We start from the raw sequence: 23,316 nt of genomic DNA, 5'->3' as shown, positions 1-23,316 counted from the left end.
GACACCCCCTCCTCTTTTACCACCCCCCCTCTGTCTCACCTGAAGATTCTATACCCCGGAATATTGAGCTGCCAGTCTTGCCCCTCCCTCAACCATGTCTCCGTGATAGCAACAATATCATACTCCCATGTGTTCATCAACACCTTCAGTTCATCCACCTTATTCACAAGACTCCTTGCATTAAAATAAATGCCATCCAGCCTTGCCCTACTCCCTTGTGCCATTACATATTTGCTCTGCCTTCCAGTCTGACTTGTTTTTTCCTCTATATTTGGCTGTACATCACCCCCTATTATAGCTCCACTCTGTATCCCATCCCCCTGCCAAGTTAGTTTAAACCCCCCCCCAACAGTGCTAGCAAACCTCCCCGCAAGGATATTTGTCCCGTTCTGGCTCAGGTGCAACCCGTCCGACTTGTACAAGTCCCACCTTCCCCAGAAGCAGACCCAGTGATCCAGGAAACTAAAGCCCTCCCTCCTGCATGAACTCTTTAGCCACGCATTCATCTGCTCTATCCTCCTATTCCTATGCTCACTAGCACGTGGCACCGGGAGTAATCTAGAGATTACAACCTTTGAGGTCCTGCTCTTTAATCTGCTACCTAGCTCCCTAAATTCTTGCTGCAGGACCTCATCCCTCTTCCTACCCATGTCGTTGGTCCCAATGTGAACCGCGACCTCTGACTGTTCACCCTCCCCCTTCAGAATGCCCTGCAGCCGTTCAGTGACATCCTTGACCCTGGCACCAGGGAGGCAACAAACCATCCTGGAGTCATGTCTACGGCCACAGAAACGCCTATCTGTTCCCCTTACGATAAAATCCCCTACCACTATTGCTCTCCCACTCTTTTTCCTCCCTTCCTGAGCAGCAGAAGCACCCCCGGTGCCAGGAAGTTGGCTGCTGCTGCCTTCCCCTGGTAAGTCATCCCCCTCAACAGTATCCAAATCGGTATACCTGTTTCAGAGGGGGATGGCCACATGGGTCCCCTGCACTACCTGCCTGCTTCTACTGCTCCGCCTGATGGTCACCCATTTCCCTTCTGCCTGTGCAGCCCTTACCTGCGGTGTGACCAACTCACTAAACGTGTTATCCACGGCCCTCTCAGCATCGCGAATGCTCCAAAACTCATCCATCCGCAGCTCCAGTGCCTCAATGCGGTCTGCTAGAAGCTGCAGCTGGATACATTTCCGGCACACATGGCCATCAGGGACACAGGCAGTGTCCCTGAACTCCCACATAGCGCAGGTGGAGCATAACATGGGGCTGGGCTGTCCTGTCCCTAGTTCTAGATTCTCCCACAAGAGGAAACATCCTCTCCACATCCACCCTGTCAAGACCCTCAGGATCTTATATGTTTCAATCAAGTCACTTCTTACTCTTCTAAACTCCAGCAGATACAAGCCTAGCCTATCTAACTTTCCCTCATAAGACAACCCGCCCATTCCAGGTATTAGTCTAGTAAACCTTCTCTGAACTGCTTCCAATGCATTTACATCCTTCCTTAAATAAGGAGACCAATACTGTACATAGTACTCCAGATGTGGTCTCACCAATGCCCTGCAAACTGAAGCATAACCTCCCTACTTTTGTATTCAATTCCCCTCGCAATAAACAATAACGTTCTATTAGCTTTCCTAATTACTTGCTGTACCTGCATAGTAACCTTTTGGGATTCATGCACTAGGACACCCAGATCCCTCTGCATCTCAGAGCTCTGCAATCTCTCACCATTTAGATAATATGCTTCTTTTTTATTCTTCCTGCCAAAATGGACAACTTCACATTTTCCCACATTATACTCCATTTGCCAGATCTTTGCCCACTCACTTAACCTATCTATATCCCTTTGTAGCCTCCTTATGCCCTCTTCACAATTTACTTTCCTACCTATCTTTGTGTCATCAGCAAACTTAGCAACCATACCTTCGGTCCCTTCATCCAAGTCATTTATATAAATTGTAAAAAATTGAGGCCCCAGCACTGATCCCTGTGGCACACTACTCGTTACATCTTGCCAATCAGAAAATTACCCATTTATGCCTACTCTCTGTTTCCTGTTAGCTAGCCAATCTTCTATCCATGCCAATATGTTACCCCCTACACCATGAGCTTTTTTTCCCCGCAATAACCTTTGATGTGGCACCTTATCAAATGCCTTCTGGAAAATATAAGTACAATACTTAGTACCCTTTATCCACAGCACATGTTACTTCCTCAAAGAACTCCAATAAATTGGTTAAACATGATTTCCCTTGCACAAAACCATGTTGACTCTGCCTGATTACTTTGAACTTTTCTAAGTGCCCTGCTATAACGTCTTTAATAATAGCTTCTAACATCTTCCCTATGACAGATGTTAAGTTAACTGGCCTGTAGTTTCCTGCTTTCTGTCTCCCTCCCTTTTTGAATAAAGGAGTTACATTCGCTATTTTCCAATCTAATGGAACCTTCCCCGAATCTAGGGAATTTTGGAAAATTAAAACCAACACATCAACTATCTCACTAGCCACTTCTTATAAGACCCTAGGATGAAGTCCATCAGGACCCGGGGACTTGTCAGCCCGCAGCTCCAACAATTTGCTCAGTACCTCTTCCCTGGTGATTATAATTTTCTTGAGTTCCTCCCTCCCTTCCATTTCCTGATTTACAGCCATATCTGGGATGTTACTTGTATCCTCTATAGTGAAGACCGATGCAAAATAACTGTTCAATTCAACTGCCATCTCTTTATTTTCCATTATTAATTCCCCAGACTCACTTTTTATAGGACCAACGCTCACTTTGTTAACTCTTTTCTTTTTTAAATATCTATAGAAACTCTTACTATCTGTTTTTATATTTCTAACTAGCTTTCTCTCGTACTCTAATTTTTCTCTCCTTATTAATCTTTTAGTCATTCTTTGCTGTTTTTTATATTCTGTCCAATCTTCTGACCTGCCACCCATCTTTGCGCAATTATATGCTTTTTCTTTAAATTTAATACTATCTTTAACTTTTTTAGTTAACCACGGATCGTGGGTCCTACCCTTGGAATTTTTCTTTCTTGTTGAAGTGTATATATTCTGTGTATTTTGAAATATCCCCTTAAATGTCTGCCACTGCAACTCTATTGACCTATCCCTTGACCTAATTTGCCAGTTCACTTTAGCTAGCTCTGCTTTCATGCCTTCATAATTGCCCTTGTTTAAGTTTCATATACTAGTCTTGGACCCACTCTTCTCTCTCTCAAACTGAATGTAAAATTCAATCATATTATGATCACTGCTACCTAGGGGCGCCTTCACTGTGAGGTCATTAATTAATCCTATCTTGTTGCACAATACCAGATCTAGTATAGCCTGCTCTCTGGTTGGCTCCAGAAAGTGCTGTTGTAAGAAACTATCCTGAAAACATTCCATGAACTCCTCATCTATGCTACCTTTGCCTATCTGATTTTTCCAGTCTATGTGCAAATTCAAATCCCCCATGATTATTGCCATACCCTTCTGACAAGCTCCCATTATGTCTTCCTTTAAACTCCATCCTACCATGTGGTTACTGTTAGGGGGCCTGTACACCACTCCCACAAGTGACTTCTTGCCTTTTGAGTATAGATAGATGCATTATTTGTCTATTGAGGGTAGCGACAGTGAATCACAATGGTTGGACTGTAAGATTGAAGGCTGTTAGAACCAATTAATGGAGTTACTTTCAGACTCAAGCAAAAATACTTTACAGACTTAAAGTATATAGCACTCAGGAGAACAGTTGTAGGTATCGAGCTCAGCTGCTGTCAGACCAGCCCAAAGGACAAGATAGTAGATAACTATTTCAGCTATGATCAGAGTCAGAGGACCGCTAAGAACTGCATAAGGCCATTGAAGGATTCCTCAGGACAGATTTAGTTGGCCTCATCAACAACAACTTGTATTTATATAGTGCCTTTACCGTAGTAAAATGTCCCAAGGCACTTCACAGGAGCATTTTCAAACAAAATTTGACACCGAGCCACGTAAGGAAATATTAGGGCAGATGACCAAAAGCTTGGTCAAATAGGTAGGTTTTAAGGAACGTCTTAAAGGAGAGAGGTAGAAAGGTTTAGGGAGGGAATCCAGAGCTTAGGGCCTTGGCAGCTGAAGGCACGGCCGCTAATGGTGGAGCAATTATAATGGGGGATGCTCAAGAGGCCAGAATTGGAGGAGCGCGGAAATCTTGGAGGATTGTAGGGCTGGAGGAGATTACAGAGATAGGGAGGGGCAAGGCCATGGAGGGATTTGAAAACAAGGATGAGAATTTTAAAATTGAGGCGTTGCTCAAAGGTTTTATACAGCCTAGAAGACACAATTCAGTTACTAATAATGCATTGTTGATGGCAAGGTTATGGAGTTTGTGATGGGTGCTGAAGACGATGGCTTCAATCATCCAAGGTGTTTAACTGGAGGAAATTGTGGCTCATCCAGGACTGGATGTTGGCCAAACAGGCTGAGAGCACAGAGAGGCAGTGGAGGCGTCGAGAGAGATGGTGGAGAGATAGAGCTGGGTGTCGTCAGCATACATGTGGAACCTAATGCCCTGTCTTTGGCTGATGTCACATGGCACAAGGAGACTGCAGGAGGAGGAAAGCAAAAAAAAGGACATGGGCAAAAGGAAGTTTCTCAGACTGGCAAGATGTGATGAATGGAGTTCCATATGGGGCAGCTCTTAAAATATAAAAGGCATGGGCATGGAATTGAGGCAACAATATCAAAGTTTGCTGATGACACCAAATTGGGGAGTATGGCCAATTGAACCAAAGATTGCAGGAGAACATAGATAGATTAGTAGGATAAGTCAACACATGGCAGATGCAATTCAATGCAGAAAAATGTAAATTCATTTTCGAAGTAGGAATAGAGAAAAATACACCTTAAATGGTGAGACTTTAAATTGAGTAGAGGAGTAGAGGGATCTTGTGTGCAGATATTAAGGTCGCTCAAGGTAGCAGCGCATATAGGTAAGGCCATAAAAAGTCAAAATGAATCATTGGTCTTGTATCTAGAGTCATAGAATTCAAAAGCAAGGAGCTAAACTACAAGAGCTTTGTTAGCTTGTGTTTGAACTATGATGTGCAGTTTTGGGCTTCCTATTATAGGTAGAATATAAAAAAACAGTGGAAAAATGCAGCATAGATTCACTAGGCCATTACCAGGGATGAAGTTATGAAGTTACAGTTATGAAGGGAGACAAGAAGATAGGGTTTTTCCACTGGAGTTGAGGAGATTAAAGGGTGTCAAATAGTGTCAGCGAGCACTGGGGTGGTGGGTGAACAGGACTTGGTGCAAGTTAGAGTACAGGCAGAGAGTTTTGAATGAGCTAAAGTTTATGGAGGGTGGAAGATGGGAGGTTGGCCAGGAGAGCATTGGAATAGTCGAGTCAGGAGGTCATGAGGCATGGATGCGGGTTTCAGCAGCAGATGATCTGAGGCGGGGCGAAGACAAATACGAGGAATAAATTTCCACTTTTCATTCGTAGCAAAGAGCATTGCACTCCGGGGGCGAATATTGGAAAATCAGGCAAACTGCACAACAGGTGCATGATCCTCTTGCCCAATATGCCAATGCTCTTTGTCGCGAGCAAGAAGCAGAAAATTTACCCAATCATGTCACCACACATTAATCCACTTTAGATATATGAAGTGATTTTCCAATATGCGATAGTGATGGGTGAGCTTTCTTGCCACCATTGCATACTCAGAAGATTTAGACTACAACATAAAAGTCTTGCAGGAAAATATTCTGAAAATATTATCATGAGCCATTATTAACGCAGCTCCCCAACATTGTGGAAAACCCTTCCCCTTCCTGCTTTCTGTTTATCTGAATCCTGATTTATAATTACAGGATTAAAACGATAATTACTGATTAATTGCATGTGGAAAATATTCAAACATAATTAACCCAAATAATCTGCAAAGTTGAGGGAATAGTATATTCTTTGTATCGCTGTATTAAAAACACTCCGAAGATCATTGCAGCCAACTGACTGCCTCCTCCTCCTCCAGAATAATAAGTACATGGCATCTATTGATAGGCAAATAAATGGCAGTTAGCATCAACAGTGACAACAACAACTTGCATTTATATAAGCACCTTTAACATACAAAACACCCAAAGGGCTTCTCAGTTAAATGGATGCTGAACCATGGGTGAGGCGTTATCAGAGAAAACTGAAGGCTCGGTCAAATTGATAGGCTTTGAGAAGGTTTTTAAAGCAGGAAAGAAGAAGAGAGGCAGAGGGATTTAGGGAGGTAGGTCCACAGGGCAAAACTGAAAGCTCTGTCACGAATGGTAGGGAAAGTGAGGGGGGAATGAATAAAAGGCTGGAGTGAGAGGAATTGAATGTTAAGGGGGGGGTAAAGTGCTAGAGGAGATTGCAAAAATTGGGTGGTGTGAGGCCTTGGAGAAATTCAAAGAAGGGAACAAGGATATTAAATTGAATTAATTGGGGGACAGGGAACCAATATAGATCAGTGAGGAGAGGAGTGATGAGTGAGCAGGACTTTGTCTGGCACATATGTGCAGCAGAGTTTCGGACAAGTTGTTGTTTATGATGGGTAGATGATGGAAGGGCAGCAAGGAGGGGATTGGAGTAATGGAGCTGGAGATGACAAAAGTGTCAATAAGTGTTTCATTGGGTGGGGAGGGGAGCAGAACAGCTGCGAAGGCAGGTAGTGCTGTGGAGGTAGAAGCAAATGATCTTGGTGATGGAGAGAATCTGGGTTATGAAGCTCAGCTCAAAGTTGAAAATAACACCGAGGTTGCAAGACAGGCAACCTATGAATCTGATGTGTATACTAAGTATCAGACTTAGCTCAGGATTGCACTTTCACCTACTGTGTCAGAAGGTCATGGGTTCAAGCCCCACTTCAGGACGAAGCACATTATCTAGATTGCCACTTCACTGACAGAGTTGTTGCACTGTCAGAGTTGCCTTCTTTCAATTGAGACATTGAAAAGAGGCCCCTACTGTAGTGTCCGTGAGTAGATAAAGACACTGAAGACAGGAGTTGGTTCATAGGTATTTACTAAACAAGTCTGGGGGGTGGGGTGGGTGGGTGGGGGGTGGGGGGGGGGTGGGGGGTGGGGGGGGGGGGGGTGGGGGGGGGGGGGGTGGGGGGGGGTGGGTGGGGGGGGTGGGGGTTGGGGGTGGGGGTTGGGGGGGGGGGGGGGGGGTGGGGGGGGGTGGGGGGGGGGGTTTCTAAAGGATATACACAATACACAGCCTTATATAGCCCAAGTGGCAATTACCGGCATTACGCACACCTGGGGCTCTTAAAGGCACATACACCATAATTGCTCTTAAAGGCACATACACCACAATTCCGCCCCTTCTAGCTAACTAGTACATCATATTTTAAGTAATTATTAATTACATGTTATATGCAAAATAATATACATTGCTGTATTAATTAATTATAAGTTAGCCTCTCAGGAGGCTTCCTGACTCGGTCCGGATAACGCCTCGGGGGTGTAGTAGTTTCTGGTGGTGTAGTAGGTTCTTCTGGCAAGGCTGATTCGGCTTGAAGGCCAGTGTCGGGTTCATCGGGCTCCAGTATCACCACCCCACCCCCTCCCCAGCCGGCAATCAGTGAAATCTCTCAAATCAGGGAAACTGACAAAAATTTCGGCTCTTCCGCATTAATTACACGTTAAAGTTAGACCTTGTTGGAGTAGGTGTAACTGGGGTTTTAACAGCGTATTGACTGGTACACAAAGGTTATGGGCCTGAAAAAGGAATTTTAATTTTGTGCAGTGTCAAATTTATCCATTTTAATAAAGATTAAATTTTTTTAAGAAACTTTAAAAAATATATATATTTTTTTAATTTGTTCATCTTTATTTCAGGTTTGCCACTTCCCCATGTGAGAGCCCCAATCTTTGTTTTGCTCTCACAAACATTTTTTAAAAGTTAGAATTTTAGGAGCTTACCCACTTCCTGGTTCACTGTCTGTGAGAATTCTATGTTTTGTTTGGCTGCTTAGACAGCTTGTTGATGTCACAGCAGCTCGCACTATGGGATTCCCACTAAACTCCGTTGAATTCAACTACACATCAGAAAACTTCAAATTCTCGACAGAGAGATCACAAGATCTTTCTGCGAAGCTTACTTCGGGGCCAACAGCGAATGCCTTTGCTTCGCCGCTGACCATAAATTCTGGGCCATTATGTAGCTGCTCTAGTTTCAATGTCCCCAGCTCTTGTATGTGTGCTGGAAACTGGGATAATTGAGTGCCCACCATAGTAGAGAAACTGATATTGAAGGGCGAGACAATTTCTATTGACATTAGAGGGCCTCTATATATTTATATATATATATATTGGATGGTCCAGCTGTCATGTCATATCTAGCACAAAGGAAGATGGTTGTAGTTGTTGGAGGTCAATCATCACAGCCTGAGGACATCGCTGCAGGAGTTCCACAGAGCAGTGTCCAAGGTCCAATCATCTTCAGCTGCTTCATCAATGACCTTCCCTCCATTTTAAGCTCAGGAGTGGGGATGTTCGCTGATGACTGCACAGTTCCAACAACACTCAAGAAGCTCGACACCATCCAAGACAAAGCAACCCACTTGATTGGCACCCCATCCACCAGCTTAAACATTCACTCCCTCCACCACCAGCGTACCATGGCTGCAGTGTGTACCATCTACCAGATGTCCTGCAGCAACTTGCCAAGGCTTCTTCGGCAGCACCTCCCAAACCTGCGACCTCTACCACCTAGAAGGACAAGGGCAGCAGGTGCATAGGAACACCACCACCTCCAAGTTCTCCTCCAAGTCACACACCATCCTGACTTGGAAGTATATCACCGATCCTTCATCGTCACTGGGTCAAAATCCTGGAACTCCCTCCCTAACAGCACTGTGGGAGCACCATCACCACACGGACTGCAGCGGCTCAAGAAGGCGGCTCACCACCACCTTCTCAAGGGGAACTAGGGATGGGCAATAAATGCTGGCCTTGCCAGCGATGCCCACATCCCATGAACGAATTAAAAATAAAGTCAGCCTCAAATATAATTGACCCATTTCTCCTACGCAAATGGTGTGCAGCTACCATATAATACGTATTTGAATCACCTGTGATATGTGCACCAGTGCCAGATTTTATGTACGGAAAGCTATTGCAAAGTTACATGGTCCATGAGTAGACAGATAGAAGCACATAAAATACTAATCCAGCATAGGGATGACAACATATCCATAACTGACATACCCACAGATCTGAGCCAGTGTTAGCTTACTAGTTGATGGTGTGGAAAAAATTCAACGCCTCCATTTGTGGTTGTGACTAGACAGCATGGACACTTCACACCAGGACAAATGGTTATATTAACAACAGCGTGCCAAAGCGGCCATTTGGGCCCAGTTATATATGTTATTCAAGTGAAATATGTTAATACATTTTAGCATTGTTGTTTCTTCAGAGTCCCTTTACTATGATGTAACAAATATAGAAAGTTACAACCACTCAAATTATACAAAATTTAATTAGTTTATAGCCGAATCAGTAGACAGCTCAGATGAACCGGCCGTGTCCAGAACTGCATAAAAACACATCGCCCTCAGCATTTTAAAATGAAGTATTTTCACATTTAACACGTTACTTTCAATGTAATAGTCAGAGCCGCAGGCAGCTAGGGTAATGTGTCAAATGTTGACATTAACATCTATAAAAGATCTACTCTCACCCATAAACACCAACACACACAGTAACACGGCATCCTCGGTTCCAAGGGACTGCCTAAGAAGAAGACAGTCACATGTTAAAGTCAACGTTTCACACTCAGCTATCAGAATCTCTCCCCACCTTCAATGCTGTCTGAACTTGAAGTGCCTATTCCAGTGTCTCCGCTATCGGAGGTAGCGCTGAATCTTCTGCTGGTGTTATTCCGACCACTAGTCAAAAGTGTGGGGGCCCGCCACACTGCTTCACAACCTGGAACCCATCCTGTAGGTGGGACATCAGGGCCTGCACAGTGACAGATCCAACCAAAGGTTAAAAATACTGCTGGACTTTGTTTTGTAAACAAGTTAATAACGCATGAAGAAATATACTAATAGAACAAATAACGCTCGGAGCACATTGCTTTTCCCTGAAGGTTACTCGCTATTTAGAAACTTTGGCCTAGAAATTCAGTTAAGGCCCGCCAGCAGGCTAACGCCCAAAAGTTAGCGCTGCGCGCGGAGCCAGGTGCGCCCTTCAGATATTCGGCTTTTGCGCCCCAAGTCGGAACCGGGCGCTATTCCAGGGTGTGCCCGCCCCCGCTTGGGGCGCTGAAACTGAATTTCTGCGCTGTAGGCCCCGCTGCGCCACCCACTGCGGAGCGGCAGGCTGCGGTACTGCAGGCCTCCTCCTTCTCTTAAGGGGGAGGTGCCTGCAACAGCGAGATCGCCGCTGGATTGTGCCGGCAAATGAGCCCGGCACCAAGCAGAAGTGCCGGGCTCGCGGAAAGCAGCCGGCAATGCCGCGGGGGGGGGGGGGTGGAGGAGGCCGGGGAAGGAGGTGCGGCCAGGCGGCCGCCGAAAAAAGCGGCCGGCCGCACCTCCACCTTAAAGCGCCCCAGTAGCACAGCAGTACGGCCCCGTTTTTCAGTCGCTGTTTGCGGCCGCTGCAGAAGAGGCGGCCGCAACTAAATATGAGGTTTGGGCCGGAGCGGGGCGGAACCGGGGCACTGCGCACACCGATGACGGCATCGGTGTCGGCGCAGCGCTGCCGGCTACCGCCGCCATTACCGCAGCGCTGAATATCAGCGCACCCTCTTACACTTGCGCAGAAGCCCTCTTTGGGCGGCAACTGGGCGCAAAGCCCACTGAATTTCTGGCCCTTTATGTCCAATTTCTCCCAAACTCTCTCCATAATTGTGCTTCAGTTTCAAATAACTGAGAAGCGCGTGAGCTGAAAGCAGAATTTCCTGACTGTTCCACGGCCGCTGACAATGTGCATTATTGTCAGACTTTTAACGTAGGAAGCTTGTTCTGGAACTAAAAAGAACTACCCCTTAACATGGGCAGAGAAGCAGTTTTCATTTTCAAATGGTAATTTTCAGCATATTACTGTCAAAGTGCAGTATTATGGAGAAGAGTAACTGAGTGGCATCCCCTCTCTCCTTTGCATTTTAAAGTGTAGAGGTGAAAGATCAAATTTAAAATGAAAATCAACCATTTTGATCCAATTTTTTGATAATCGGTGCATACATATGAATGTTTTGAAGTTGGTTCACTGATTACAATACACAAACACCAGCTTTAATTAAATTGTATATTTTAAATTTTTCTTCAGCTTAGTTCTATGTGCTATTTTTGTATTAATGTTAATGTATTTGTAGCACCGAGATTGTTATGTTGGGGGGATACTTAAAAATTAATTGCACAGATAGTGGGGAACAATTCTCGATGCGCTAATTGTAGTGAAATTATAAATATGTTTATAAAACACATTTACAGTTTCACTAAATTTTCCCTAATATTCTTTTATACAGTTTACTTGTTCTATTGTATCTTCTCCCCTACCGTGATACATCTCCTTATGCCACCCACTATCACTGAATAAGAGGAAAAACAGGTGACCTGGTGCTGTATATAAATACAAGTTGTTGTTGTTGTTGTTGGTGTTGCGGCTCTCCAAATGTAACCAGCCAGTAGGAGCCGAATGGGATGCAGTGCAGAGCGACTCACCAACCCCTCTGCTTTTCCTCACTGCTTGGCCCTTCCTTATTATAGCATAGCTGAGGTGGAAAATTCACTCAAGGGGAAACCCTAGAGATGTGATCTGCGTCCAGCCTTTCTATGGGATGGTGACTGATGCACATGGTGCATCTCTTTATCCCCTTTTTAACATCCTTTTGTGTATTTCTGTTTGAACTACGGGTGATAACATCAGGAAGCAAATGGCTTGGAGAATTGGCTGAGCTGAATTAATAATAGTGGATATAATCGTTAGCCCAGGGTATTTTACCGATTGTCTTATTTCAACCGTGCGTGTTGATTCAACTCTCTTACACTGTTGTGTGCACGGTAACTCCTCTTGGCCAGTTTCTCAAATATTTCATTAACATTAACCAATGAAATCCGAATGTTCAAAGAAATCAAAGTAGGTAGAATAGCAAAAGGAAGTTAAAATGGGATTCAACCCCTTTTTAAAGGGGCGAAGTCTTCAGAAAAAGCCTTGTACTATTTCCAATACAAGTGGGTGAGTGATTATGATGAAAATCCTTCTTTAATCTTCTTCCACTTGAATCTGATATAAGCATAAGGAGCGGCAATCAATTTGACTGGGAACGCAGGATACATATGGCGTAAATTTTTGAGTTAAGGTGGTGGAGCAGATCACCTGCCCATTGTAGAACCCGCTTGATATTTCTCTGCTCTGCTAGATTACTGGCCAGGCGGTAAAGACGAAAGTTTACCCAAACCAGTGTGATGAGAATGCATTTCCACTTTAAGAGAATGAGCTCAAGAATCACGTGACTAGGAGTAGAACAATTACTGTTTACTTCAGCAGTTGTTCCCGTCCTTCTGAGACTGTTGTCAAAGGAGAGTCAAATGTTGTTACTCTTTTGTAAATAAACTTGTTTTTAAACCTAAGACTATGGCAAAGCTGCACAAAGATATGTATAGGTTAGTATTCTTGTTTATGGTATGGGATGAGAAGCAGAGCACTTTTGTAAAGCTTTCCCATTTAAGTTAGCAGATCATAAAAATAACTATGAAAGTGATACTTTGTTCCAAAAAGTAACTTGCTTTATAAAAGGGCTGCTCTTACACCAGCACAGTCGAAACTTGAATCATTTGAAATCTCTTTAAACTGATGAACTTGGTGAATTTATATAAAGCAGAAATGAGCTAGTTTGGGACAGTATTGTGATTGGCATTGCAGACAAAGAATCTGCAAATGAAATCAGAGCTAATGCCTGACACAGCTGTCCAAATGGCATGGCACTCGGAGCTGATGAAATGCCAGGTAGCAGGTTAAAGGCCAACTAAGGAGCTCAAACAGGTTGCACAGAAGCCACAGCATAGGTGTGAGAAGGAAAAAAGCTCACAGAGAGACAGCTTCACCAAACCAGAAAGTACCAGTGCCTTGTGCATGATGTAATCACAGTTACAATCAAGAAGATAACTGTTCAGTGCATAATCAAACATGGAGGCAACATAATAAGCTGGGCATTTTGAAATAGTCTTGTTAAAGCAAGGTTGTTAAAGCAGTAATCACCATTGATCAGGAGTCATTCTTTCTTGGGTCAGTGATGTGTGGCGATGACACAGATAAATTATGGGGCGGGGGTACACCTGAAAATAAATTATAGAATCATAGAATGATTACAGCACAGAAGGAGGCCATTCGACCCATCAAGCCCATGCTTGCTCTCTGCAAGAGCACTTCAGCTAGTCCCATGCCTCCGCCCTTTCCCTGTAGCCCTGCAAATTGTTTTCCTTCAGGTACTTATCCAATTCCCTTTTGAAAGCCATGATTGAGTCTACCTCCACCACTCTTTTAGGCAGTGCATTCCAGATCCTAGCCACTTGCTGCGTAAAAAAGTTTTCCCTCATGTCGCCTTTGGTTCTTTTGGCAAGATTGTAAATTTTAAGGTTGATACCAGTGCAAAAATCACTGTTAGAGTACAGCTTACATGCCATAGCCCACAACAGAGTCCCCAGTTAGAGCTGTCAAATTTTATACTGCAAAGCCCAGGGAGGAACTGAATTGCTGGGGGAATTTATGGAGCACACTAAATACAAGAGAGGAAAGTCAAATTTCAAATGTTCTTGATCGGGGATCACATCATCTGCTTGGCCAACAACCAGCATGCAAAATGGGCCTGGTACAGAGAGCACAGAAGATTAACAAAGATGTGTTTTACAGCATTGGGAAGCTGTAAAGATGTAGTTTAAGGGCAATGGAGTCTGGTACAGCTTGAATACACCCACAGAGATCCGGATGTCAGTAAGCATATCAGATGTATCCTCTGTTGAGTTTTGCCAGGTTAGTAAAACAATTTAAAGAAAATAACCTTATTATCCACAGCTAAATGGGAAGGTTGAGAGAACTGTGCAAACTGCAAAAATAGTCATGAGGATCCTTTTCTAGCTTTACTAAGTAACACGGCAGGGCAGCTCCAATTACAGCTACAGGTAAATACAGTGAATAATAGGGATACAGTTCAAAACTAAGGATAACGTTGATAAGGCAGATTGACAAAAAAAGCCAAGGAGTCTTACCCGCGGTACTTTAACCAGAAATAGTCAGTTTGACTACTTCCAGAGCTAGAATCTACGTATCAAGCTTGATGGAGAGAAAGTTTCGGGACATCCTGCTACAGAAAGGTGAGGACTGAACTCCAGAATGATATAGAGTGTCGTTACCTAATGGAGCTATCTGCAAGAATCAGATACATTTACAACTGATTTCAAGTTCAAAGGAGATGGGGCAGATCAAGATTTGCAGACTAAGACTGAGGTACCACCAGCAATGGATGAAGATCCAACTGTTCTGGTGTTATGCCCTAGTCAAGTATCCACTCCAGATGATTTTGTTGTACCTGTACAACTAGCATAAAAACCAAAGCCTGAAGTGAGAACTTTCAATGGGAAAAGTGGATGAACATTTGAAGTGGAAGGAGATACAGGACTATCAGATTAGCGAGATTTGTTTTAGATTCTTCTAGAAAGGACAGTCACAGACATAATGGGCTGAATGGCCTCCTTCTGTGCTGTAAAGCTCAATGGTTCTATAGAGATGGGATCTGAATCATTTGTAATTCATTAAACACAGGTGAAAAAGTGACGTTTCAAAGCCGAGGCTGTAAAGATTGATCTGTTTGCGTCAGTGGAGTGACCAGATTAATATATAGATATATTTTTGAGTGCTTTGTCTGTTTCACGAGGTGACTCCTCTGTAGCCAAGTGAAGTGGACTCTTCTGGAATGAGTTACTCCATTGTCAGCATTCTAGGGGTTAAATAAGATGAATGAATTACCCCATGTGTTGTACTGAGCTATATAAAAAGGAAAGTCACAAATTGAATTTATATTCTGAGGAAACTAGCTGAATTTTGTTGGTACAATGGTGTAATTCCAAACTAATCCCGCCACCCTCACCTCGCTTTACTTCAAATGGTTACCCACTTTTCTCTTAAAAGATACGATTACAACCTGTGGCAATTGACCTTCATGTCCCTTGGCCAAGGAGCAGGAAAATAGGTGGCGGAGCACAGAATTTGTGCCATGCATGAAAGAGTGAAATAGCACAATTAATGTTAGTGTAAGGAGAGAAGCTGTGACGTGATATCAGAGTACCTTGTTGGACCACATCACAGACGTGGCCCCATGAGGTCTGCATGTGAGCTCAGCTCCTGTTGTAGCACATCTTAACAATGGTTGTCAGAATTCTGTGACTAGAACTGAGACACTTTGAAGAGATGCACAAGAGGGTGAGTGATCACATGATGGAAATCTCCCACATCTCAATTAGCCTTCCTGTCTATCGGGGTACTGATTCATTTTGCATTCAGATGAAACCACTTCAAAAATATTTTGCACCTTGCATGAAATAGCAAGAGGTTTTTTCAATAAAATGGGCTTTTGGAGACAAATGACCACCAAAATGACAGTGTTCTCTCCATGCTTGGTAAAAAAGTGTGTTGTAGTGGTATTAGGGAATAATGGCCTAGAAATTGAGTTTGCGCTGCGCCAGGGCTTTAGCGCCGGAAGTTAGCGCCGGCGCTAAGTCCCTTTGCGCGCGCCAAAAATTCAGTAGCGCCGCGCCCAAACGGCTGCCGGCGCTACTGAAGGGTTTTAGCGCCTGAAAACTGGCGCAACGCGCCGCATTGCGGCGCTATTCCGGCGCTGCGGCGCCCGCTGCGGTGCGGCAGGCTCGGGAAGTGCAGGCCTCCTCCTTCCGTTAAGGAGGAGCTGCCTGCACCCGGCCGCGGCCCGCGCAAATCTCTTCAAAAATGAGCCCGGCACCTCGGACAAGTGCCGGGCTTGCATCTGTTCCGTGGGGGGGGGGGGGGAGAAGTCCGGGGAGGGAGCTGCGGGCAGGCGGCCGGCGGGAAAGCGGCCGGCCGCCGCGGGGCCTTTAATGCGCCGGCGCAAACACATGTTGGACTCTGTTGCCAGAGTCTTAGTTGCGGCTGCCACGGGCGAGGCGGCCGCAACTGAATTTCGGCGCTGGGGCCCGTCGGCATGGCAACCGGGATGCTGCGCACACCGATGACGTCATCGGTGCCGGCGCAGCGCTACCGGTGCAACGCCGCTTTAGGGCCCCAGGGAATTTTTGAACTGGCCATAACTCTGGCGCTAGTCCCTCTAGCGCCTCAAAAGCGGCGCTAAGGCTAGTGAATTTCTAGGCCAATATCTGTACTTTGCCTTCCCTCCAGCTCTTATATATCTGATAATAAGGAAAATAACTGTGTATCAGCTTACTTCCAGGTGCAAATAAAAGGTGAGATGCCAATGTTTTAATGTTGATGCTGCAAAATTTGGATCAGAAACCAAGATGCAAGTTTGTCCTCCTGTTTTACTGAGGAGACCAATTAGTTCCTTCCTGCCCCTGCTCTTTGACTAATGTGTTGTAGTAACACTAGGGTGAAGTTCCTCTTTAAAGAAAAAAATGAGGCAATGGGATAAATTTTCACCTTCACCGCCTGGGCAGTAATCTGGATTGGTGCCCATTGTAGTAACCACTTGATACTCATTCTATTGTGTAAAATAGGCAGGTTCTACAACAGGCAGATGCTCCGCTCCGCCAAGTTACCACCCAGGCAAAGATGAAAATGTATCCAAATGTCTAATTATCTCTGTAATTAGTGACCCACAAACTAAATTGCATTTTCTGAAAGTTCAGGATTTAAGACTATGCAATCCTGTAATTTTTGTTAGCAGGCTATTAATTACAGAAGATATCAGGGCCCTGAAAGTCTACAGGGGGCGAGAGTTGTTCTACCGGTCTCTCGCCATAATTCCAGTTGGAAAACACTGCAGTATTACAGGGCCAGGCACTCTCCTACCTTTCATTGGAAAAAGGAATTTTGCCCGCTGACAATTGGTATTATTACTGGAATAAATGGAGCGTGAATTGTCAAACAAGACTAGAAAACCGACAGGGGTACAATTCCAGCAGTTGCATTTATGGTGGGGTCACATCCATTGCAGAGCTCCGTAGTTGATTGAGCTTTGGGTTGGTTAGGGGAAGGAGCCTGCAGGAGTGGGCCTTTGGCGGTGTGGGGATACATTTGTGTGGCCCCCTGCCAAAGTCTCCAGAAATATCAGCAATGGCTGGCTGGCCCGCTTTGGGTGCTGGATCCCCCTAAAAGAAATCTGAGTGCCCCAAGTGTCACCCTTACAAAGTAAGTGACCCCCCTCCCCCCATAAAAGGGAGAGGGTTAGTCAGTTTGGTTGATAGGCCTGCTGACAATTCCTGCTCGTGAAGATTTCAAGGAGACTGCCCCTCTGCTTCCAGGGGGTGGAATTAACAGAGAAAAGGGACAAAGTCAGATTTTGAACAGAGGACTGTGACACACCGCACTAAAAGCTAAAAATGCAAGCGGCTAGTTTTTGTACTTAGTAGTCTGAAAGAAAGGTAGTGCCAAAAATAAGTAAGTGGGCCACGAAAGGGACATGGTGCATGGTTTATTATTTCTTGTCATGATTTTGACAAGAGCTGTGAGACTGCATTCATGAGGGAGAAGAGAATAGAGGGATATGAGGGCAGAGTGGGAAGAGGTAATTACAGTGGGAGGAGGCTCTTGTAGAGTATAAGTACCAACAAAGACCAGTTGGGTCGAATGGCCTGTTTCTGTGCTGTAGATTTTATGTAAGTATGTGGAATTCACTCTGACTGTTATTCTGAATGTTCATTTGCCATCAGTGAAATAAAGCAACTTAACGATTCGTACCTGGCCTCGTCTTACTAAGTGTCTTCTCCACCCAGCTTCTTGATGATTGAAGCTGCACACACAAGGGGAGGTGCAAAAGAGACTGGAGTTTCCGCTAGTATTCCCAGCGCAATTCTCCCAAAACCAGCCAAACCAAACGATCGAGGAATTTCAAGCGCAAATTATGTCCAGCGCAAATCGAGTTTCTGCGATCTGTTGAGCTGGTTAAAGCCAGCCATCACCACCTCCGCCCACCCCCACCCCCCCTTCACAAAACTGGCCACGCCCCCCGATCAAATTAATCACCATGGCAAGTTTCTGCTAATTGCACCCGTTTGTGGCCCTTTGAGGAGGCTCTTAAAATTAACCTGTTTTTATGCGCAAGGACACTAATAGACACATTTTGAAAGCTTTTAAAAAAAATAGAATTTATTACTGTGCACCAATGAAACTAGTAAATGCTTCTGTATAATTTTTTTAAGTCACTTTCAGTGATTTAAAATCGGGTTACTCGCAGGTGGTGGACTAGACATTGTGATTAAAATGCTTATTTTTTGTGATAAAGCCATTTTCAGCTGTATTAATTAAACTGCATCAGGTTACCACTCTTAAATATATCAAGGAATATTTTTTAATGCAAGAATTTTTTTAAATTACTTTCTAAAACACTGCCAAATTACGCTGCTTCATGGAAGATTTTACATTCGGCGATATGCAAATTAGTTTGAGCGGAAACTTGTGCAAAAAAAGAATTCACTTTGCAAAGCTAGTGCAATTTTGAGCGCAATTTGTGTCCGGATCACTGATTACAACCAAAGTGGAAACTCTTGGCCACAATATCCAATTGATATCACAAAGGGCTCCTATTGTTACACCCCTGGGTTCTGCTACTGTATAGTAAGATGTTGGTAGTACAGACACACCCCAAACATTGTCAGATCGCTCACGAGAATGACCAGTATTGCTGCATCTGAGAGATTATCTAAGGGAGGCAATAAAATTATAACGTTCCATGTTTGGGAGGAAAAGCTGGAGAGTCACAGCAAAGGGGACGAATCAGTTGCAGTGCCAACTCTCCCCCAGCAGTGCCAACTCTTTAGAAATGCTGCTTGTGAGGGAGAAAGCTATCACTGATTAGTTCTGACATTAATCCTACACTAGCTTCAGTCCCACCAGGCCACAATACATTACATCAATATGCAAAGCAAGACTGCAGAGTTATATTGCTAATGAGCTTTCTAAATACCTTCATAGCACTAAGATATGATTGTGAAATCTTTTTAAAAATTGTGAATGTATTTGTGCTAATCACAGTGAGTATTTGGCAATAGAACTTTCCACTGTTTACACCCATTGTCAGCATCATAACCTCCAACTCAAGTACAGAACAGCCAGAAGCATATTAAAATTCTGTCTACAATGCTCCAACAATTCACTCCCCCTGCTAAGGATAGTCATTCATTTTGGGGTATGGTTCAACGGCAATGACAGCCCTCTGGTACCTCACCCACATGGCCACTATTCTTGGGTGAGCCTGAGACAGTGAGTATCAAAAGTCTATTTAACTATGAAGGCCATCACAGTTAAGCCCAAGCCTATCCTTCCCTGATGTTCACCCATGCATATTTCAATGAAAGGTCACTGGATGGCAAATAAAAGCAGTAATTTGGGGTAATTTCTCCTTCTTAGCCAGAAACCACTAAAGTTCTAGTGCCCCTGCCACTGCCCTGCCTGATATCAGCTAACTCAGCATGCCAGGGATTGATTGGGATACCTGGCTGGTATGCATGGTTTAGCAACACACCCCTCAGGTGTTGCATTTACCACAGGGGGCATTGAGGGAGCCATCAACAATGTACTTGATCCTTTCCTCAAAAGAGAATTCCCTATTGATATCATACGAGTGGGAACTTATCCATTTCCCACACACCAACTAACTTTGTTACTTCTCTGAGGGTGATTGCCAATTTGTGTCGAATTATGGGTGGCTTTACATCTGAACATACCTGTCGTAGTTTGGGACTATTCAAACTTGCTTCACATTGGAGCCTCATAGTTTCAATACTTCATGACCAAGGTCTAACCTATTGCTGTATTGCATTCTTAAGCTGAGCTTACTGACTTAATCCAAGGTGGTGATAATAGCACTACAATCGGCTTCAGTGCCCTGTCTAGTTTGGGGAAAAACTCAGCCAGGGTTCCCTTCTCCCGATCGCTATTCAATGACCCCTGCTGGAAAATGTGGACAGCAGATGAGGACAGGATCAGGGTCAGTGGTGCATAGCCTGCTGACGCTCACCATCTAAGTTCATATGTAAAGAATGATCACTTCTTTGAGGTACTGGAGATGCCTGTGGACCAATACCCCAAGCTCAGTTAGCTTCTTTAGGAGAGATGGGGAGAACCTTGGGGGCAAAAGGTATGTGCAGTGTTGAGCTTTCCATGTATATTATGCATTGTTATTTTATGTAATCGGTGGGTTACCTCAGGATAATTTGCTGAGATAACCCACCTATTGCTTTGGTTAATTTACTAAAGCTTGATTCTTTTCTTAAGGTAGCAATTGTACAAGAGCAGATAAATTCAATTTAACTAGCAGTTGGTATGTCACAACACAGTGTATTAATCTGACTTACTGCTGCTCATAGAATCAGATCCCAAATAGGAGTAGATCCTAATCAAAAAACTCTTCAAACATTAAGCACTTTCCTGCCATTGAAATTGGGCCTGGAAGTTCAAATACACAAAGATTTTGTCTTTGGCAAACTCCAGGCCCAGGGCTGAGATGGGGGCCATCAATTAGTCTTGACTGCAAAACAATGATGAGACCAAACCCTAATCACATTTAAAAAGTACTTCGATATGCACTTGAAGTGCTGCAACCTACAGGGCTATGGACCAAGAGCTGGAAAGTGGGATTAGGCGGGATGGTTTTTTTTCGGCTGGCACAGACACAATGGGCTGAATGGCCTCCTTCTGTGCGTAAATTTCTATGATTCCAACATCAATCAGCACACACTTGAAGAAACTACCAATATTTTAGGCAAAATACATAATTTGTTAAAGAAAACACGCAGGAAGTTTTCCGCTGTTACTACGTGGAATTGTAACCCCACTCCTTTTGCACGCGTTTACGATTTTGCCATAAATTAGTGAACAGCGGAAATTTTACTCCAACATTTTAAATTATAGACTTTCTCAAAATCAAGTCGTAAATGGATTTAAATGGGCACAGCAAGTAAATCTCTTTAGATAAACAATATCAGCATTTTCAAAGTAAGAGCATTAAAGTTCAAGGTCTGTCACATGAGATTTACATTTAACCTGTAAAACAAACATGTAATTGAGTCTCTTCTAAAAACACGGTATTAAAATGATAAACAGGAAAGCATAGTCTTAGGCTTCATTAAAACATGCCTAATTTCCATTTAAATGAGGCACATCTGCACCTTCTGGAACAGAACCACTATTCACTAATCAACCACTAGCACAGTGCCTTCACAATCTCTACTAACAAGCTAAGAATATCTCCTCAGCTTTGGTTTTCTTGTCCTTGTCAATCCTTGTGCTCTAAAAGCTTAAACAGTGGCTCACTTCTCTGAATACTGTAGCTAGTCTTGAATCGTACACCGATTAACCACGCTGCTGGTAGGAACATCCCACTCCAGCTGCTCCTTTCTTATTCAGCAAAAATAAATCTGCTTACTGAATAAATCAGGATTTCTTTCAGTTTGCTTTTTACCTGTTTGTCTGCTGCAGCTCATAAATCCATTCTTGTAGTCTGAAATTACTCTGCCCCACATAGCGAAGTGTTAAATATGAGACAAAAAGTAATCCAGAATTGACCATAAAAGTACTGAATCCAGTTCCTTAATACTCCTTTGAAAAAGTGTCCTACTTGAGGCCCATTTTGAAGACTGTGTATGGACGTGACTCCCGAGGGTGAAGTCAACAGATTTTCTTAGTTTCCTGCTGTTGTAATCCTGAGGATATCATGCAGCCCCCCCGAGCTGCTCCGATACACTGATACAGACAGCCTGGCTGTATTGCTAGGATGTGACCTCACTCTGAGCTGCACTGTGCTCACTGACAAATTCAATAGAGCTGAATCTCCTCCCACAAACCTCTGGGCTGCCACTTATTAGCTGAGCCTGTGAGCCATCACTGGCTGCCAGGAGCAGGAAAAAAAATCAGTCCGTCCTAAAAGAATTAGAAGTTTTTTATTTCACACATGGTTTCCAGTTTTACAGAATGGGCCTCGTTACACTGCTAGCACTTAACTGCAGCCAGTTAAATGTACAGGGCTTCCAGTGGGGATTGTTTCTTTATTTCGATTGTCTGTGCCCCAAGGTCCTCCTCTAGGCAGTACTTCATGTGGTCATGCATCTGCTGCATAATATATCATGTTAATTTCTCCTCAGTCTGTTGATATCACCCCGGGCTCCAGAGGAAAGTGCACACATTATGGAGACTCCCTTTGAACTGTTATGATCTGCCATATGGCTCCAGTTAATGCGAATTACTCAGATGAATGCCCCAGTTTTCTCTGCTACAGAACTGACCAAATTGTCGGGAAGAAATATAACATCATATTTTTTAATGATGCGAGCATTGGCTTTGTATTGCATAATAATAGTGATTTATTTTTCAAATTACTTTTTAAAATTCACGTACCAGAATTCAATTTACAAAAATTGCAAAATAACTTTAACTTGCCTAATGGTACAGTGTAGGAGGATAACACATTACGATCTGTTATCTCTCAATTTCATTACACATTTCACATCTCTCTGTATGTACCCTTGGTTAACAATGCTTACTAAAGCTAGCCTGGGGGAAGAAAATTTTACATAATTTTAGTTCTTTTTTTTTTGGTGTACCGTCTCTATCACTAGAGAAAAAGTGCTAGGCAAACTTATGGGTCTAAAGGCTGACAAGTCCCCTGGACCTGCTGGCCTGCATCCTAGGGTCATAAAAGAAGTGGCTACAGAGATAGTGGATGCATTGGTTGTAATCGTCCAAAATTCCCTTGACTCTGGAAACGTCCCTAATGGTGATAATCCTATTTTCTGCCTGTTAACAGGCAGTTAAGTGGCTGTAATCCCTTTCCGCCTCCAAGGAGATGGCGCAGGACGGCTACCCGCCTCCTGGCAAGATGGCATGGAGGCGGGTTGGGTACCCGCCCCCAGATTCTGCCATTTTCCCGGCAGTCCCGCCTCCCCAAGGCTGGCAAGATCGCGCCCAGAGAGTCGGGATAAATGGGTCATTTTCAGGATGGCAATCTGTAAATAGTGGGGTGCCACAGGGATCAGTGCTGGGGCCTCAACTATTTTCAATCTATGTTAATGACTTGGATGAAGGAAACAAGTGTATTGTAGCCAAATTTGCAGACAATACAAAGATAGGTGGGAAAGCACGTTGT

At 43.9% G+C, this 23,316-nt stretch overlaps 1 protein-coding gene across 5 annotated transcripts in view; it reads right to left on the bottom strand.

Moving 5' to 3' along the window:
• cep85l (centrosomal protein 85L) overlaps window positions 1-23,316 on the bottom strand; it is a 361,990-nt gene that overhangs the window by 297,994 nt on the left and 40,680 nt on the right. For 3 of the 5 annotated variants that reach the window (XM_085997326.1, XM_085997324.1, XM_085997325.1), the window contains exons 1-2: window positions 21,637-21,968; window positions 9,828-9,989 (exon numbers count right to left, since the gene is read on the bottom strand). In XM_085997326.1, coding sequence (XP_085853452.1) covers window positions 9,828-9,989; window positions 21,637-21,697 — 223 coding nt within the window. In that variant the 5' untranslated portion in view covers window positions 21,698-21,968. Of the gene's footprint in view, window positions 1-9,827; window positions 9,990-21,636; window positions 21,969-23,316 lie in introns of those variants that run through there. The other 2 variants (XM_085997327.1, XM_085997328.1) reach the window with 2 other exon arrangements.

Source organism: Somniosus microcephalus, chromosome 9, assembly GCF_052327205.1.
Source record: "Somniosus microcephalus isolate GS21.2 chromosome 9, FLI_Smic_1.0, whole genome shotgun sequence".
NCBI classification, from domain to species: domain Eukaryota; kingdom Metazoa; phylum Chordata; class Chondrichthyes; order Squaliformes; family Somniosidae; genus Somniosus; species Somniosus microcephalus.
The sequence above is the reverse complement of the archived record's forward strand: the minus strand, read 5'-3'. Positions and strand labels throughout refer to the sequence as shown.